Here is a 19,869-nt window from a genome sequence, read left to right as displayed (position 1 = left end):
TCTCTCTCTCTCTAAACCAGTGGCTCTCAACCTTTCCAGACTAGTGATCCCTTTCAGGAGTCTGATTTGTCTTGTGTACTTCAAGTTTCACCTCTCTTAAACTACTTGTTTACAAAATCAGACACACATACAAAAGTGTCATAGCACACTATTACTGAAATTGCTTACCATATAATTATAAAAATATCGTGACCCCCCTCAGGTTTGAAACTCTGATCTACTATATAGGAAAGTATAAACAAAGTCATAGTCTGTATGAAACTTTAGTTTTTCCTGACTTTGCTAGTGGTTTTATGTAGCCTGTTGTAAAACAAAGCAAATATCTAGATGAGTTGATGTATCCTCTGGAAGACCTCTAGGTACCCCTGTCTGAGAACCACTGCAGTGCTTGTGAATGTGAACCAGTGTTTGTCACATGAACCCTATAGTGCTCAGCTTTATAAAGTGCCTGCTTGGTCAGAAGAGATGCACATTCAAAACTCTGAAATGTGTATCGTTTTTGCTCCTGAATGGCTTCAGCAGACGCTTAAGTAGCCAGCTTTAGAGTGTAGCTGCAAACAGCCTCTGCTTAATGCTATTATTTCAAATAAGCACCTGACAATTAGCTTGCTAGCAGAGTCAAAGGTGGCTGCAGGCAGCCTTGCACCATTCGTGCCAAGTGAGGCTTGTAAGAGCTCTTCCAGCTTGCTCCCAAATCCCTTTGATCTGGCCGGCCTATTTGGCATACAGAAGAGTATTTTCCTTCCTTCTAAGCTGGTCTGCTGCAGCAAAATTGAAGCAGAGGCTCTTGCATCCTGCACTAGACATCGCAGATCTTCTTTAATCCCTAATTTCAATAACATCCAGCCCCTCTGAGACAGAATAGATGGGTGTTGCTGCAAAAATGGTAGCCAGACCTTGGGTCTTAGCACTCCCACTCCGGGTCAGGGGATTGGGCTATGGAGGAAGCAAGGCAGGACAAACTCTAGTCTCTGGGGATACGAGGGGCATTCCTGGCACCAGTGAGGCAGGGAGATGCCCAGCTGGTATTGCCTGCTCCAGACACCTTGGACCCAAGCGATGTCAGCAGCTAGCGTGTGGCACTGGGAGCTCTCAGACAGCTTTTACTCTCTGCTGATTGGCTGTTTGCACCAGCCTCTGCCTCAGTCCTTGTACAGCCTGCATCGTTCTCCCTGCCCCCACCAACCCCTTGCTTGCTCTCCGTTTGTTCTAACCTTCCACCCCCTTACCCAACGCTTCCTGCTGGTCCAGCATAAAGAGGAATAAATATGAACAGGAACTAGCCCTGTCCTCAGTCACCCCTACCCCAGGAGTAAAGGAAAGGAAGCCGGGGGCATGTCTCCATGTGGTGCTGGAGGTGTAAATTCCAGCTCAAGCAGAGCTTGAGTGGTAAGACCCAACGTTTGACCTAGTGGGCTTAACAGTAGGGTATGGTGGTGTGAGGCGTGGGAGGGGCTAGCTGGCCCAAGCCTGGATCTGGCTGACATGCTAGATGCAGACTTGAGGCAGCTGGCCCATCACACCATTGCTACTGCCACGCAAAGGGTAGACGTACCCTTGGTCCAAAAATACATTTGGACAGTCAATGCTTTGGGGCGAGCCCTATTTCTTCCTAGGTCTGGATGGTGGTCAACCCCTTGGCCCCTAGGCTGTTCAGGCTCTCTACGTGGACTGTGTCCAGTTACCATGGCTACTCCCCTTTCTGTTTGTGCATGTGCTGTCAGACTCAACAGCTCTCTGCACTTAGGAGTCCCATTCGCAGCAGCTTTATTAGCTGTGGGGAGGAAAGTCCAACCTCGGGGCACTGGGCTGAAGGTCGTAGCTTCAGTCTGGGGGTAACCCTTTTAAAATATCACTCGTTAGTAACCGCTGGACAGCGTGAGCCACGGGGAAGTGTGGATTTCATGCTGCTGAACATTGCATTATGGCGCCTTTCACCGAGTGAGGGCTGTAAAATAAGCGGAGGAGGATGATTACACGGGGAGTGGAGAGTGAGGTGTTGAAGGGGGCACCAGGGACGCTTTAGGATCTCTGTGCTAAAGTAGTATGTATACAGGGGAAAACAAAACCATGTGCAGCTATGGACTATTCTCCATCTTAATCAGCTGGCTTAATCACCTATAGGATCTTGTGGGAAATGCCATGCTCAGACCGGTGGTCCATCTAGTCCGCAGTCCTGCCACCAACAGTGGCCAATGGTGGCTTTTAAAGGAAGATGCCAGAAATTCCTCCTGGGTAACCTGTGCCCAAGAAAAGTTTTTCTAGTCTCTGCCAGGTACAGGTTTGGCTGAAGCCCTGACACAGGAGCACTTATCATTCTTCCAAAGCTCTTGTTCTTTTAATGATTATACTTCTGGATTTTCTCCCCCAGCCCTCTGCCTGAGTTCCTCTCTAGAAGCCCCCTTGATTTGCTCAAAATGCCACATTACTCTGGGGTACGGCTTTTAAGAGTGCCATGGTCAAGGGTCTGCACAGTGATATAACTCACTAACTTAGCACCTACCCCCTCAGCAGCTACACAAATAACTGGCTGGCCTGCCCCATCCTTCTGGGATGCTTTGCAAAGGAAGGGCAGTGGGCTGTGTTAATTAAGGAGGAGAGAAGGGAGGATGTAGTTTTCTGACAAGGTTGTCTCATGTGCCAGCTGTCCATTGGGCTGGACGAGGCAGAATGCACAGGCCTACCGGCACTCGCTTGGATCGAGCGAGCTTGGGTATCGCTAGCACTGTAGATGCAGCAGCATGGGCTGTTTCTCCAAGTATGCACCTAAAGTACTGATGGGACTGTATGCCAGCGGCTACCCCATCCCACCACAGCTCTGCCGCTATTCTGAGCGAGCTAGCTCCATCCAAGCTAGCTCAGGCCTGTCCACGTGTGAGGCAATCCCACCTCATGACAGTGTGGACAAACCCGTGAGACTTCTGTAGCCCATTCACAATGTGCTGAGAAGTAGGGGGTAACTGATCACTCCTCACTGCTGCTTCAGCCTCGAAGGCTGGCAGGGTTGCAAAAGGGCCTCCTGTCTGATGGAAGCCCTGACAGGTTAGAGTCCAATGGCAAACAGACACCACTGTAGAGTGTGGCTTTCAGAGCCCCGAAGGGTGTGAACTCCTCCTAAAGTGACCTCTCAGGATAAACATGAGCACGTGGGATTCTGGGTGACAAAGAACAGCTGCTGGGATGAGCTGGCTCTCTTCCCCCTCTCACTGTGCTCACTGAGGCATATAGAAGGGGCAGGCTCTGCATATGCATTATTAGAATGCAGAAAGGTAACCCAGACCTTGCAGCATCTTTAATTAGGTCTCTGAGCTGTAACCCAGAGCAGCCTTACCCCTGAGAGGTATGGCCTCATCCCTTCAATATCTAGACTACTCCAGCAAGGGAAAAGCTGTGCTTAGTTGTTTGTACTGCTAGTCTGCCAGCAAAGGGACAATCGGCTTCAGCCTTCACCTAAGTCAGTGTCTTAAAGCTCCCAAAACCATAAAGATGTGGAATGTCCTTCCTGCTATGTCCAGGTACTGGAACAAAGCAAGGTGGCAGAACATGCACTCCACTGCCAATTAATGATGCACAGCAGTTTGTTCAGTAATGGAGTTAGATGCGAAAAGATTGCATCCGTTTCTTTCTCTGAGACATGAAACAGTTTTAGCTTTAAAAACACATGGAGCCTGAGTATCTCTGATTGTGAGTGCTAGCATATAAGCAGCTCTTTAGGGCAGGAATTATCTTGTTCTAGGTATGCACAGCACCAGGCACCATGGGATCCTGGTCTGTGATTGAGGATCTTGAGTATTAGTGCAGTACAAACTGTACATAATTGAGCTCTTCAGAGAGTGTCATTCTGGGAGCTCATAATCAGACCTTTTGGGGATTCTTCCTCCAGAGAAGAAGAGTTGCTTTGTGTCATCTTGCTAGCTTTTGTTTTCATGAGATTAAAAAGAAGGGAAACCCTGAAAAAAATATTGCCCTAATTTATAAAGCAATAAGTTTGAATCTTGGCATGGGGATGGCACTTAGCAAAACAGGGTCCCCTCCTGCTCAAGAACTGTGGCTGCTACCATAATGTAATAAATCTCTGAGCATCTTTATAATATTGCTGGGATATTTAGTCCCACATAATTTATAAGTGTGTATCAAAGGGTTAGCCATGTTAGTCTGGATCTGTAAAAAGCAAGAGTCCTGTGGCACCTTATAGATTAACAGATGTATTGGAGCATAAGCTTTTGTGGGTGAAACGTCTGACGAAGTGGGTATTCACCCACGAAAGCTCATGCTCCAATACTTCTGTTAGTCTATAAGGTGCCACAGGATTCTTTGCTGCTCTTATAAAGAGTAAGTCCCTAGGGAAGATGATGATCTATACATTTAACCTGCTGAAGTATCATTCATGTGCTTTTTTTTTCAGAACAAATGTTACTTTATGGTAGATTTGTTTTTGAGTACCATCCTCTTTGATTCAAACTCCTGGGCACTTGATCAATTGCAATGTATTAGGTACTTTTTGGTGATCCGGAATCTTGGCAATTCAGGACAACATGACTTGACTTCTGTTGCCTAGAAATCTCTTTGCTTAAAATGTGGTGTGGTGATGCAAACCTACTTTCACCAGATATTTTGCAAAGCTTCTGCATTCTTTCAAATGCAACGTATTGCATGTGCATAGAAATGCTAGGGCATTAGATTTATTACAACACATTAGGCCCACAGAGTTGCGTTTCGGTACTTTGTAGTTTAGTTGAGCCATGTTGTCATATCACCAATAAACTTCTTGGTCTAAATCAGCTATGGTGCAACATTGTCAGTGTTTTTTTTTTGTTTTTTTTGGACAGTTTCTCTGCTCTTTCAAATACAACTTATTATATAGTCATATCAAGGGCCATATTCTGCCTTTGGATATGAGAGATTTGTAAGCTCTTTGGAGCAGGGACTGTCTTTTTATGTGTTTGTACAGCTCCTAGCACAATGGTATCCTGGCTCATGACTGGGGCTCCTGGGTGCTACCACAGTACCCATACATGAGTGCAGCTCCCACTGAAGTTAACCCATTAAACTGACTTCAATGCAAGATGCATGTAGATATCGGAGGCCAAAATTTAGACTGCGGTGTGTTTGTACCATATACAATACCAGAGCAGCTAAAGCTTCTGCCTTTTTGGAACCTGGCAGAATTTGTACAATCTTATTCTGAATGCACCATCTGAAACAAAGCCAATCTCTGCTCCTGCATCTGCTAAGGAATTCTAGTCAGTGATCCCTGTTCTGCCTTGTGAAAGACCAGTTGATACCTTGTATAAGGTATCCAGGCTTTAATGGCAGAGAAGATCACTCAGATGCAAAACCATGCAGTACTCCTATGCTGTGATTACAGGGACAGTGAACTGCGTGACAATTATTTGACTTCCTTTCCCAGTCAGATGGCTTTTTCATGGGGGTGTTTTGTGTGCTGAATGATAGCAGGTTCATTGAGTAAGTGAAACCAGTTTGCACCTGGCACAGCTTCAGGCAGGCTGTGGATTTTTCTCTGCACTTTGTTTGCTATGTGTGGGTGAGAACTAAGATGCACTGATGAAATTTGAATTTGTCCAGGAGGGATTGATTCTGTGCCAGTCTTTCTTCTCCCTGTTTTCAAATGGCCAGAAAACTCACAACCTTGAATCAAGAAGGCTTGTCACTTGGATTCCTGTACAGTTCCTCCAGGAACTGAACAGTGCCAGCCACTGATTATGAAGGCCTCGTGCACCTAGTCTCGGCATTTTAGAAGAGTTGGGAAAAGATAAGATCACTTAGGAAAGTAAAAATCTCACTAACATGAAGAAAAAATTACAGAAAGTGTCTACTACCAATCAAGTGCAAACTATGTCGAGGCTGCTTATTTGGGGAGGTCAATAAATGTGAACTGCTCTAGAAGCGCAAAGCAGCAGATGTGGGTTTCAGGGAGTCAGAGCCTGCATTCGGTATTCAGCAAGTTGAATTTTGCTAGCAGCTACAAGAAACGAATACAGGAAATGGTTTTCCCCATTCTTGTGCAATAGTTCAATCTAAAGGGCTTTGTGGCACGAAGTACAGCTTCTGCTTCCAGGACTGCAAAGAATAGGATTTCAGGACATGGGATGGCAGGAGGGGCATTGAAGGGAAATGATTTTTGCTGAAACCCAAATCATTCCCTGAAACGTGGCAAAGTGAGCATATGGTCCCATGATAGGGAACACACACTCATACAATATTTGCCCCTTAAGTGTAGGGAGCCAAAAGGACTTTCTAGGTGAATCTCATTTCCACCATCCTGTGTGAATTCAAGATGGCATGTCCTGGATTTCCTTGGTGGTTGGTGATGGAAGGTAGACTTCTGGGTTGGGATCAGAAGATCAGCATTGGTGAATTGGGCACTGATGCTTTGCAGATTTCAACATTTTAGTGTGAAACTTATTTTTCAAAACCTCCTTTTCTCTTGGCCTTAAGTTGTCTCGTGAAAGAGAATTTCTGCATGCAATTTCGCTGGCATTTTAAATTGTGTTAACGTTACATTCCTCTCTTTCTCAGCTGGTAAAAACCCACAATCTGCTGACCAACAGGAATTACATTTTTGGCTACCACCCACATGGAATTATGAGCTTGGGTGCGTTCTGCAACTTCAGCACAGAAGCCACTGGTGTTGGGCAGAAGTTTCCTGGGATCAGACCGTACCTTGCTACACTAGCTGGGAACTTCAGAATGCCTATTTTGAGGGATTACTTAATGTCTGGCGGTAAGAGCAAAAGATCCCACTCCTTCGTCTCTTCCTCTCCCCACCTAGCCACTCTCCAGATTCTGTCTCCCTCCCACCCCCTCGGTCTATGTTGCAGCATCCAAAGCTTGAAGCTGAAAAGGCAGTTTATTTCCAGAATCTCCTCTTCCTCAGCTTGTTCTCGGCTTGCCCGCTGGAGCGGCTGAGACTGGTTTATTTTAATAGAAAGACAAAGGTGCACTGAAGCTCATATCTTGCCATAGCTCTAAGAAACACTGCAGGTGAGCAATCTAGCAGTGGCACCAGTGGATTTGGGCTAAAGAATACAATAAGCCACTTCATCTCCTAAGATCTATTGAGCATTTGGAGGTGGTGAGAAAAAACAGGCCAAATTTATGTCTAGCAAGCATAAATGTTCTCTTTAGTGCTTGATTATTTTAGTACTGTGGTTAGCTTTGCTTCTCAATCCATTTACAGTAATTACCAAAAAGGCTATAGAAAATTGGTAGTTTGTGCCTTTTAAGGGGGAAACTTGGACTATTAACGCCAATGGCCAGGAAAAGAATGTTAGGATAGGTCTGTACTACAAAAGCGACATTGGTGCTGCTGTGCTCCTGTAGTGCTTTGAAGAGTGCTCTCCATAGTAGTTGCCCCATCTCTGCAAGAGGCTGTAGCTATGTTGGCTGGAGAAACTCTTCTGCCAACATAGCGCTGTCTCCGGAGGGGACTACAGTCAGTATCACTATTGCTCAGGGGTGTGGATTTCACACCTCTGAGCAATGTACTTGTACTGAAATGTGTGTAGTGTAGACTTGGCCTTAGGAAGTATTGTTAGCTCTGGAATGACTCAGACATGCTCTGTGTGGCAGTAGGCGGTGGTGAGGTTACACTTAGGGCTTGACTACATGAACATCTAGTTTGTGGCAAGCTGGAGGTGTGTGAATATAGCCTGCCATGGACTATCCATGTGCAATGTGGTGATTTGCATTAATAGTCTGCTCAGGTGCTTTTATCTTGTCCTTTTTTTCAAAGGGCTAGCTCCAAGCACTGCAGTGAAGTGTGTGTGTTCACGCACACACCAGTAGACTGCACACAAACAGACCATGACAGGCACTGTGGGGTAGTCACACCAGGGTTTGCTACCAAGGAGGGATAGTCTCTTGCTAACCTGCATGTCATGCACTAGTTAGCTACCTACCACAGACAGACTAGGTAATGGTATTATTTCAGCTTGCAGCTGTTCCACAAAATGCTTTTCCCCTTCAAAAGGAAGCTGTCTCTCTGTTTAGATGGGGCGGGGGGAATTAAGCAGTGAAACTGATCTTCCTATGTTGCACTAATACATCTCATTCCAATCTTTAAATCATGTATGTTCAAGGTTTTAGTGAGAAAGCTGTCACTGATTTCAGGAAAGTACGAGTCATTTGACTGTGTATTGTGTTTTAGAATATCTGCAACTTTAATTTAGGAACAAGGACACTTTTTTTTTCTAGGCTGCTCATGTTTGTGAGAATAACCTTACCATAAAATCCCTGTATTTCAGGAACTTGAGAATATACTGCATTTATTTGGCACATATTTGGGATTTGTCAATTAAGTGATATTTAATAAAGCTGGAAAATAAATTCCACTTTTCTACTGCTGATTGGAATTTTAAGCCCCTTGGAGCCAAGCCTGGCGCTAATTCCGTAAAGCATTACGCCCCCTGTAGGGCTGTGTAGTGGATGGCATTCACCTACTCTCTTGCAGACTGTACCCTCATCTTTGCCAGTACTGGGTTCTTAGGATAATTATGCTGCAGAAATGAAGGCACCACCAGAATACTTTTTCACTATACATCCTTTCTAGTTTGAGAGCAGAACAGAAAGTGTCTAGCTTGCTTTAACTTCTAGCACTCTCCACTTTGAGAAATGTTAGAAAAATGCGCTAGTTCTTTGGCTAATTGACACTGGAATAAAGAGATCCCAGTGTGAAAGTGCACTGTGCATTTCTTGCTTTCGTGTTGCATTCTGGGGTAGAAAGCATCTTTCCAGGGAAATGAGATTTCTTTCCCTACTATTTCCTGTCTCTCCATGGTTTCACGCTCTGTCCCCACAGCAAAAACCATTACAATACTCAGAAAATCCTGCTAAATTGACTGAGCACTCAAACTTTCTCCCTTCAATAAGTGTAAAACTACTCTTATAGCTACAAAATTTGGGGGCAGGATTTCTCCCTTAAATCAGACAGCCCTAAGGCTCGTAGACAAATGGGCATTCATCTCTGAGTGCAGAAGTGAGCCCTTGTGTGCTGGCAGTTCAGCACTACGCCAGTGAGCAATACTACCAACTGATAGGGTAAAGTTCAGTGCCCACGCACCAGAGCAATTGTCCTATAATAGCAAAAGGCGGGTGGGATTAGGGGCCTTGTACTGATATAAGACTAGTGCCGCACCTGTAGGTTTTAGGCCTGGCTTTTTAAAGGTATTTGGGCATTGCTGTGCCTTGTGTTGCAGTACCTAATCGATCTAGGAGTGAAAATATTTTCAAAAGGGATTTAGGCACTTAAGAGCCTAAATACTATCCAGCATCAATGGAACTTAGATGCTTAAGTGCTTAAATCCCTTTTGAAAATGAGATTTAGGTTTCTAAATCACTTAGGTGTTGCAGTGTTGAGCTCAGCATACCCATGTGGCTCTAAAAATTTTTGGAGTTCATTTTGGCCTGTGGGGATTTCTTTTCTAAGTTAGAGGATGGTTGGCCTATTTAGGACCATCCAGCTGGTCTATAACAGCTGGAATTGAATAGGTGCCATCTCTCACCCTCGGGGATGAGGGGAGATGATCTTTAAAAGCTGGGGATTGTGCAGCACTTTGTTTTCAAAACCAAATGTCTCTCCTTACCCACTCATCTTCTGCACTGCAAATGGCAAGTCTTCCGTAATTCCTAGCCAGATTTTTCTCTCCTGGAATGCTCAGGTATCTGTCCTGTGAACCGCGACAGCATAGATTACATCCTGTCCAAGAATGGCAGTGGAAATGCAATTGTCATTGTGGTTGGAGGAGCTGCGGAGTCCCTGAACTGCATGCCAGGGAAGAACTCAGTGACTCTGAAAAATCGGAAGGGATTTGTGAAGCTGGCTCTACGACACGGGTAAAGGAGAAATCCACTCTAATCCATAACACTTCAATTTCCAGCACATCTATGGGAATAGATTTATAACAGCCCCTCCCCCTTATGTACTTCCTCAGTCATTACATGAAGGAATGAACTTGAATTTACTCTTCCCTTCTGAGACATTTGCACTCTTCCCATATTCTGTATGCCTGATTTCAGGCATGAGAGCTTCTTCTTGCCTTTCCCTTTGGGGCTGTGTGTACTTGGAACAGTTTGCTGTAGAAGGAACTGGCTTAAGGTAGTGGAGATCATTTGCTTGTGCCATCTTCCTTTGTTCTTGGTGCAAAAGCTGTTTAATATTAAAGCATCTACAGTTGCCACTGTGCCATCTGCACAAATGCAGTAAGACTCTGCTGTTCCAAAGCCTATATTGTCCTTACTTTGTTCCACTTCCACAGTATTGTTCTGCCTAACCCTGAAATAGGAACCAGATTAACTTTGTGGGTGTGCACACCTATAGAAACTGGCAGTTCAGGTGCTTGCTTTAGTCCTGCCCATGCAGCTCTGGTTGTGTACATGATTGGTGGATAGCTCACCTTTTTTTTTCTGATTTAGGGTTGTATTATGGTAATGCCTAGTTGTCCCTAGCTGAGATCAGTGTGCTAGGCATGCCATGCACTGTATACGTACATGGGCAGTCCCAGCCCCGTAGATGTTGCAATTTGAAGAGACAAGACAAAGCGTGGGATTTTCCCCCCATTTTTCTCCTTCCTTATGGAGGAGAAACGGATTAAACGATTGGCCCAAGGAATCTGTAGCAAAGTCAGGAATTGAACCCAGATCTTCTGAGTCTACCTGCCTGCCTTAATCACAATCCCATCCTCCCTCTCCCATCTGTCTTCTGATGATTTGTACAACTGACCAGGGCACCCACTGGAGTGTGTTGCATATTGCAAACCATAGTAGCTCCTAGCAATAGTGAAGGCTCATTTTTTGGATGTTGCAGGCAAAGTTGCAGTGAATACAGTGCGCAGAAAATCAGGCGGAGCCTCTTCTGCTGCTCTTCTTTGTTCAGGCATATGTCTGTTGGCATTGAGCCTAGAAGCTGATTTCCAGCCTCTGGAAGGCTTTGACTCACATCTTGTTTCTTTCTTTGTAGAGCGGATTTGGTCCCGGTGTATTCGTTTGGTGAGAACGAGGTTTACAAGCAGGTGATCTTCGAGGAGGGCTCCTGGGGAAGATGGGTCCAGAAGAAGTTTCAGAAACACATTGGTTTTGCTCCATGCATATTCCATGGCCGTGGCCTTTTCTCTTCCAGCACCTGGGGATTGCTACCTTATTCCAAACCCATCACCACTGTTGGTAGGCACTGGATTTGAACATGTACATGACATACAGCACCGCACTGTTCTATTGGGCTGGAGAAGAGGCTGGTTTAGTAGATTGTGCTGAGGTTAGGATAACTAGACTCCCTGGATCCCAAGGCTCAGATTCAAGCAGGGTAAACTTAACCTTTTATCCTTTCTTGCAGTTATCATGTTGGTTTAGCAGAAGTTGTTACACTGGGTTGCTCTCTGGAATCCAGATCTGTGTCTGGATCCCACTCCAGACTGAGTGTTCTGAGCCCCCTCTTTGTTCTCGCCTCCCAAAGCACCAAGCTTTTCAGAAGGGAAAAACAGTCCAGTTCCATGCAGGGTTTCTCTTACTGCAGCTGGTATGTCAGGTCTCTAATTCATCAGTTTTAAAAATTTCAGCAGTTACTTAGACCTACCAGAAACAGACTCTGGAAGTCATCTTAAAGGATCCATAGTGAATGAAAAATCCATCCTACGGCAATTGCCTATGCTCTGCAGATAGTTCAAAGTTCAGTTTCCCTACTGTCCCCTTTCTCTCCACATGGATCCTATGTGAATATTGTATTTACAGTATTGTAAAGCAGCATCTCCCTTTGTGACCCAGATAAGAACAGCACATGAACCAATAGCCAACACAGCAGAGTTCAGAAGATCAATATATTTGGCCTGGACCACCCAGGAAGAGTTCAGTGAGCTAGAATTTACCTTTCAGCACAGGGTAATAATGCATGAGCTGCACTACCCCAGGCATTGCACCAGGAGGCATTGTATTCCTGAGACATCCGGTTAAGATACAATTCCTCCTCCTTACTCTTGAAGGAGTAGTAAGTTACTGCTGGTCTGTAACAGCAGAAGTTTCTACACCCGCTAGTGCACTGGCAGCAAAATTTGCACTGGTATAACTTTTGATTCTGCTACAACTACTGTAATTGCCTACTAAGACATGCTCTGCACCACTGGAAAGCAGGGATTGTTTTGGTGTGACTTGCAGTCTGACACAAAGCTTGTTGAAGGCAGTGGGAATCTTTCCAATAATTGCAATGGGCTTTGGATAACCCCCTTAGTATGTTAAGTTGTTCTGTTGCAAGCCCTGTCTTACACCACTGCAGGGCATCTACATCTGGGGCTGCACAAATGTAGCTACACCACTGCAAAAATCCAGCATAGATAGGAATCTAGACAATGCAGAAACCTCAGACCCTTTATTGGGAGAGAAACTGTCTAATGTTCTGGATTTTGCTTTTCATTTCAGTTGGGGAGCCTATCACCATTCCTAAAGTTGACCATCCAAGCCAGAGGGAGATAGACTTTTATCACAGCATGTATGTGAGCTCTCTGATTAGACTCTTTGACAAGTACAAGACTAAGTTTGGCCTGCCAGAGACTGAGGTATTGGACATCAACTGAAAGAACTACGTTTGACCTGGTGGTGATCTGCCTGAAATCAGAGTTGGAGATGGTGTCTCCAGAAGTCCATTGTTTTTATTCTATAAAGCTGAAAGCATGTGTGGATGGGTGTCTTGTTTTTAAAGGAAAAAGTTGTTAAACTAGTCAAATGTTAGACCTTTTTAAAAATAAAAAAAATCTTGCTTCAGATACATCCCATTACAAATTGCCATCGCTATCAAGAAGAACACTACAGTTTCCCACAGCTGTGGAAATGAGGACAGAGGAAAACATGATTCCCATTGTAATCTACTATACAATATTTCTGAAGGCCAATGATGGACTTTAAATATTCCCACTGCTATAGATTCTTACCAGCAGTGGCAGATTCTGCTGGGAGAATAGAGTCCATTTATTTTGCAACCCAAAGAAAGCACTTATTTGATTTGATAGCCCAATATTGTAGCTACATTGCACAAGAACTGCTTTTTAGATGTCATTACATAGCACAAGGGTGTTTCTGGTTGGGAAAAGCCCCTTCTGAAAGCGCAAACAATGCGATGGTTGGGCCCTGTTTTATAGCCTCTGGTGTGCATGGGGTTGGAAACCAAAAGAACTTGTAACTCCAATGGACCATGTTATTTCCATGCAGTATATACTATATTGGGTACCCTATTTTTAATTTTTGAATGTCTTTATAAGCAGATCTGACTTTAGATGGTACTTGAATGTGTGTTGTATGAGAATGTTGGAAGCGCTCAGTATTAGCCAGCAATACTTTAAACAAACTCTAGAAGTATTGGGAGGTGCAATTTTTTATGTGAATGTAACAATGGCCCTGATCCTGCAAACACTCAGGGATGTGCAGCAGGGTGAATCCGACAGGGCTGTTCATGTGCATGAAATGATGCATGTGTTTGCAAGATCAGGGTCCAAATGTAAAGTTGGGAATGAATTCTGCTGTTCGAAGATGAGTTTATAAAAAATTATAATATATTCCATGCTGTGAATGTAAGGAAGTAGCCTTTCTGCACAGGATATACGTTTGACTGTTTTTTAAATGTTTACATGGATGTTGACACTGATGCTTATAGTGCAATGTAGTATTCAGAGTACTGTGTGTGTGATTTAAAATGTTGCACTACTGCATGTGTAACTTGCCTTCTTCAACAATTAACTGTTGAGTGTATTGAAGCTCTGAAATGTGCCTTTGTATTATGCAAGAGGGCAGTCCTGAAATCTTGCATCACAACTAAATGTTTCTCCTTTCCTATTTGTTGGAATATTGTACCATATCCAAACTTTTTATACAAATTTATAGAAATAAATTTGACCAAAAATAGTTCATACCCTCTTCTCCTGTGCCATGGCTCTCTTCTGCATCGTACAGATGTGTAACAGGGTTCCTTAAATGTCATCTGTGGTTATTTGGTTTATTTTATTTAGACTGTGTTGCAAGTGTTCCTCCAACACACTCTAGGTGCATGTGCATTAGGGCAATGACAACCTACAGATTAACCAATAGTAAATCTTTAACTCTCCCCCTCTGAACCTGGCAGAAATTAAGCACTTACTTCCCAGAGATCCTTCATGAGACCCAGGTTTGGAATGCAGCCTTGAAAAGTGTTGAAACTCCACTTGTGAGAATCTTACACATCAGTTACTATAAGTAGTGTCCCTATGGGTGCTCCACTGTAGGGGTTTCTGCATCCCTGCGCTGCTGATCGGAGAACTTTTGGTGCATGTCCTGCTCCTCACATGCAAACCCACCTCAGTTCCTTCTCAACCATCCTTGGCTAGAGATGGAGCTATAGCTGTCCGGTGGTGGCTCATTAATGCTTTTAGAATTGCTAATTTTAAGCTTTCTTGGAAGCCTCTTTTCCTTCTTTACTTTGTTTACATTTTATTTTGGACATTATTAAAAAGGCAAACTTTTTTTGTCTTTTGCCAACCCCTTAGTATGCCCAAGCCCCCTCTTCTCCCTCCTGGCTTCAAAAAGTGTCTCAGATTCCTTGCAACTATCCCGGTGACTAACGGACACTCCAAGTGCGTTCACTGCCTGGGACAGAATCATTCCGCAGAAGTGTGGCTTCTGTCAGCAACTGAAGCCCAGATCCACAGAAGACAGAGAACTGAAGCTCAAACTCCTACTCAGGGAGTCAGCCCTTCAACTTCTTGAGTCGCAGCAGGAGCCCTCACCGCAAGGAAGGTGAGCGAGTGCAAACTCCCACAAGTCACTCACACAAGACCTCTAAGGCGAGGCCCAGGAGTCCTCATAGAGAGCCACAATCCAACTGAATTATCTCCACCTCAATCAGTGTCATGAGTTCAGTTCTGTCAGTACCAATCTAAATCTGGTACCCAGGGCACTTGTGGTAGCAGACCAACAGAGCTAGTTCCTCAATGCCCAACATGTACAAATTACAATGCACATATGTACACCTAATATAGAGAGCTATAATTTTGTTCTGGACATTGAAGATGGTTGCGGTGAGCCCTTGAAGGCCTAGAGTTAGATCATTCAGGCAAGAGAATATATCGGACAAGTAGCCCAGCCGTGAGAGCCAAGCTGTCTCATACAGACAGTGAGTGGGAAGGGGTGGTCTGCCAAGAATGCTTTGAACTTCATGCCCAACTCAAGGTAATGTGCCCTGTGACAGCTGTCAGACCTTCTTGTGGAGCAATAGTGACATGCTGGCTTCCCATCTCATTACAAAGAGTGGAAAAGATGCTGGAGTTCAAGGGTTGAACTTTTATAAAGTTTACAGCGCTGTCCTGCACCTCTTTCCAGTTGATGGGTGTGCTTCCGGCAGCAAGTGCTTCCCTTTGTATACTGCAATGCCCCTGCATCGCATTGGAAGCGACTGCTCTGATACATTTCACTATGCTTACCAGTCATTGGTTTTCTGCCATCGATGCAGATGCGAATACATCCTGACCCAATGATACCATGTTTTTTTGAAGTTGTCAAGCAACCAGAAAATCTCCTTTTGCTGGTCTGGTAGGCAGCAACTAGAAAAACAGAATGTCCTCCTGTATTGCACCTTTGTAAATATACCACATGTACACAAGAAGGTGAGCTAAGCCTCCTGTGTCCATGGATTCGTCCAGCTGCGGAGCAAAGTACTGGCTACTAGTGATTGAGTTAGGACATCAAGGGCCATGTCATCAATTCAGCGAGCCGCTGTTACTTGATAATGGCAGGAACTGAATTAATTTTGGGGCATAGTGCTTACCATGGCTGCAGCCACAAGCAGTAGTAGTTCCTCTGCTACAGTGTGAGATTTTTCTGATTTCACAATACTGTAACTCACTTAATATGGTGCTTCGAGGCCTTAATACTGTCATCAGCAGCAGAGTGCAAAACTTGCTTGTTTGCCATTAACTGCACCCATGTCTGCTTGGAAAAATCCTGGTGGTTTGGCCTTGTGCTCATGTTTTGTTTCCCAAATGTCTGCATAGAAGAGATGGTTTTAGGCTATTGTTTGACAGAACTACACTACATCCCACACCTTGCGGCTGAGGGTATTCATTGTCTCCAGTCCAAGTAAATCCCATGTTGATGTACTTTGTCATTTATGTCTTTGATATAGATTCTGTTTTGTAACTGGTGTCGGTATTTCACATCACAGGCTGAGATTCATACATTGCGTCAGTAGTCGGTGTCTCACCGGTGATTTCAGGAAGTTCACAGATCCTGGCAAAACAAATGTCATCACTTCACTGATCACTTGTGTGTTCTTCACACTACCTCTTTAGCCATCTGTCCATATTTCACTGTTATGGACAGATACAGTTATAGTGCAACATACTCAACCAACCCCCTCCACCTTCAAGTTTTCTAGCAACATCACCAACTCACCCACAGCCTGTGTGCAAATGACCTGCCCAAAGTCTCAGATCTGGGATTAGGATTCTGAAGCTCTTGGCTTCAAGCCCCAAATTTGAGGCCTGGCTGGTCCTCTGTGTACTTGGTTCAAGAGATACTCCATTACCAAGGCTCCGAACAGGGAGGAGTTGAGCTCCTGATTAATTGCACTGAAATTCCAAAGCAGGGAACAAACACAACTATTCCCAGCTATGAGAACTGCTTAGGAATACTGGAATAGCTGGAGGAGAGCTGTCATAACCATACCGCTAAGGGTAGCATAAAATTCCTCGTAACCCTCTAAAGGATTAATTCTTGTTTTACCTGTAAAGGGTTAAGAAGCTCAAATACCGGCTGGCACCTGACCCAAAGGACCAGTCAGGGGACAAGATGCTTTCAAATCTGGAGGGGGGAAAGGCTTTTGTTCTGTCTGTTCCGTGGCCAGAGCACGATCAAAGAAGCAAGCAATCCAACTCCTATAGCATTAGTAAGTATTTAGCAAGGAAATGTCTTAGATTTATTTTTATTTTGGCTTGTGAATTTTCTGTGCGAAGAGGGAGGGTATTTCTGGGTTTTTCTGTAACTTTAAAGTTTTGCCCAGAGGGACCCTCTGTGTTTTGAATCTGATTGTCTGTGAGATCATCTTCCATTCTAATCTTACAGAGGTACTCCTTTCGCCTTCTTTCTTTAGTTACAACTCTTCTTTTAAGAACCTGATTGATTGATTTTTCATTGTTTGTTTTAGACCCAAACCCTTGGATCTTGTGTTCACCTGTACCAATTGGTGAGGGTATATCCTCAAGCCTCCCCAGGAAAAGCGGTGTAGGGGATATTTGGGGAAGGTAGGGCTCCAAGTGGCCCTCCCTAAATGTTTGTTTAAATCACTTGGTAGTGGCAGTGTTACCTAATCCAAGGTACAAGGAAGGATTTGTGCCTTGAGGAGTGTTTAACCTAAGATGGTAGAAATAAGCTTAGGGGGTCTTTCATGGAGGTCCCCATGTCTGTACCCTAGAGTTCAGAGTGGGGAGGGAACCCTGACAGGAGCATTTAACCAGCCAGGAGAGAGTCCAGTCAAAGCTCAGTAGGCAGGTGCTAAAAAGGATTCTTTCCCCCCTAGGTCAGAAGTTCTCAAACTATTTACCATTGTGGGCTGCATATGCAGCTCTCTGTGTAACATGGGCCTTAACCACCCTGTATACTAATATAGTACTGTATGGCTCTGAGGCTGTCACGTGGGCTGCAGCTGTGTGAGTCGCAAGCAGCCTATGGGCCACAGGTTGAGAACCACTGCCCTAGATGATTGGGACCAAGAGACCAGACACTATATGTGTCACTCTGCTCTAAGAAGCAAACACATGTCTGTGAAGACAGTCTGATGGGGCAGTTGATTCCTCAAGGCTAATTCACAGTTAGGATCCTGGAATGTTTGAAATCACATTCCTTTCTGTTGGATTTACAGAAAATTTGTACTGGACCTGTGCCAGGACTGAGTACTGGAGCTTATGGTTAACATCTAATCTGTTGCAGGGGTTCACTGTTATAACGCATGGAGTGATGGGCCCTAGCGTCCCTACAATTACATTCTGGATCCAGATCTGGGCTTTCCATTTCATGTCCATCCCTGCTTCCTGTATCCTGGCAACAGAAACGGTCAGGGCTGGTTGCCTGATGGCTTCATCTACACAGAAGCAGTGAGCCAAGTGACTCATCAGTCAAGGATAGTAGTAGCTAAGGACCAGCCTGCTCACTTCCTCCTGCCTCACTGACAACAAAGGAGGGGAGGGATAACTCAGTGGTTTGAGAATTGGCCTCCTGAACTCAGGGTTGTGAGTTCAATCCTTAAGGAGGCCACTTAAGGATCTGGGGCAAAATCAGTCCTTGGTCCTGCTAGTAAAGGCAGGGGGGCTGGAGTTAATGACCTTTCAGGGTCCCTTCCAGGTCTATGAGATAGATAGAAGATTATCAGTTCCAGTGTTTGCTTTAGCTAATGAGCTCACCTTGCCCATGAGAGATGAGATGCTCCACCCCCTTAACATGGCTGCAGACAGATGTTGAAGAGAGGCCTTTTGGTGGCTCTGAATAGGAAGATAGCACCATGTTGGGACTGATGAAATATACTGCAGCTTCCTTCCTCCCTCCAGATTAAAGGCTGTACACCCACACTCTGTGCAGACACCAAGGCTCCTAACCCTGATGGAAGCATCTGAAGGATGCTCCACAATGAATCTCACAGAATCCGCCTTCCATGGCTTTTACCCTGGGAAGATACAGGCTAGCTCTGCGCTATTGTACGAGCTAAGTACTGCACTGGGACCTGGCGAACCAGCGTTCTAGTCCCAGTTCTGGCACTCACCTGCCTCCCATCTCTGGGCCTCCATGTCCTCCTCCCACTCAGTCTGGCTTGTCTATTTTAAGGGTAAGCTCTTTGGGGCAAGGGCTGGCTCCGACCACGCATTTGTACAGCCTTTAGCACAACGGGGCCCTGATCTCAGGGCTTCTGGGCACCACCCTCATACAAATAGTAGTAACTAGTATTGATATATTGGTATCTGGTTTCCGATTAACCCCCAGTGCCTTCCATTATCACCTTATTTTCCTCTACTGCTTTATTAATTGTTACAGCAAATTTCTTAGTATTAAAGGGAAACTTCTTGGGCTCCCCCTCTCTCCCAGTGTGCTTCCCTTTCTTCAACCCACTGGGGCTATATCTCCCCTCCAGCTCTTCTCAGAAATAATTGCTAAGATTATTTCTGCTTCTTCCTTTAGGTTAAGTAGAATCAAACCTTTCTGGTTTCATTATGTCCCCACTCTCTCTCTGGTCTCCAATCTGTCCTTGAGTCCTCTCTGTCCCCTTTTAATTGGGATTGCGTTCCTAAGCATTTCACCTTCTCATTGTCACCTGTTACTTGTTCACCCCCAGGGTTACAGTGTGCCTGGGTGGGGTTGTGTGGGACTCTGACTGGGATCAGAGCTACTGCCCCACACAGCACCCCAACTCTGCTCCAGTCCCCCATGGTCAGGTACAGCCCACTCATTGGCCCATCTGCACACACAGGGGAGCCCTAAATCTAGCTTTCCAGGATTCCAGCCCTGGCACAGCCCAGGTGCTACAGAGAGGCTGGGAGAGCCGGGAGAAGCTGCAGGCAGTGTTGACCCTCCTCATCTGGCCTCCCAGTGCCTGGTGGGGACAGACTCGGAGCTGGGCCAGCAGCGAGGGACAGGATGAGTATGGGAGGGAAGAGAGGCAGCACCCTCAGAAAGGCAGCACCCCTAGCACGGGCTTCAGGGACTCTCTGCACCCCCAGAGAGACCCCTTGGCCTCAACCCCACTGTCAATGCACCCCTGGCCCTAGAGAGACCCCCTTAGCTCCAATCACACTGTCACTGCACTCCTGGCCCCAGAGAGACCCCTCAGCTCTAACTGCAATGACTGTCACTGCA

General features: G+C 45.2%; 1 protein-coding gene across 2 annotated transcripts in view; it reads left to right on the top strand.

The window, feature by feature from the left end:
• The window catches only part of DGAT2 (diacylglycerol O-acyltransferase 2), a 36,215-nt gene extending 22,313 nt beyond the window's left edge, over positions 1 to 13,902 (top strand). For both annotated transcript variants that reach the window (XM_032796796.2, XM_032796797.2), the window contains 4 exons: positions 6,541 to 6,745; positions 9,681 to 9,855; positions 10,979 to 11,181; positions 12,427 to 13,902. In XM_032796796.2, the coding sequence (XP_032652687.1) occupies positions 6,541 to 6,745; positions 9,681 to 9,855; positions 10,979 to 11,181; positions 12,427 to 12,581 (738 nt within the window). In that variant the 3' untranslated portion in view covers positions 12,582 to 13,902. The remainder of the gene's footprint in view (positions 1 to 6,540; positions 6,746 to 9,680; positions 9,856 to 10,978; positions 11,182 to 12,426) is intronic.
• Positions 13,903 to 19,869: the final 5,967 nt, after the last annotated feature.

The sequence above is a fragment of the Chelonoidis abingdonii genome, chromosome 1 (assembly GCF_003597395.2).
Source record: "Chelonoidis abingdonii isolate Lonesome George chromosome 1, CheloAbing_2.0, whole genome shotgun sequence".
NCBI lineage: Eukaryota > Metazoa > Chordata > Testudines > Testudinidae > Chelonoidis > Chelonoidis abingdonii.
This window is presented reverse-complemented; position numbering and strand designations above follow the sequence as displayed.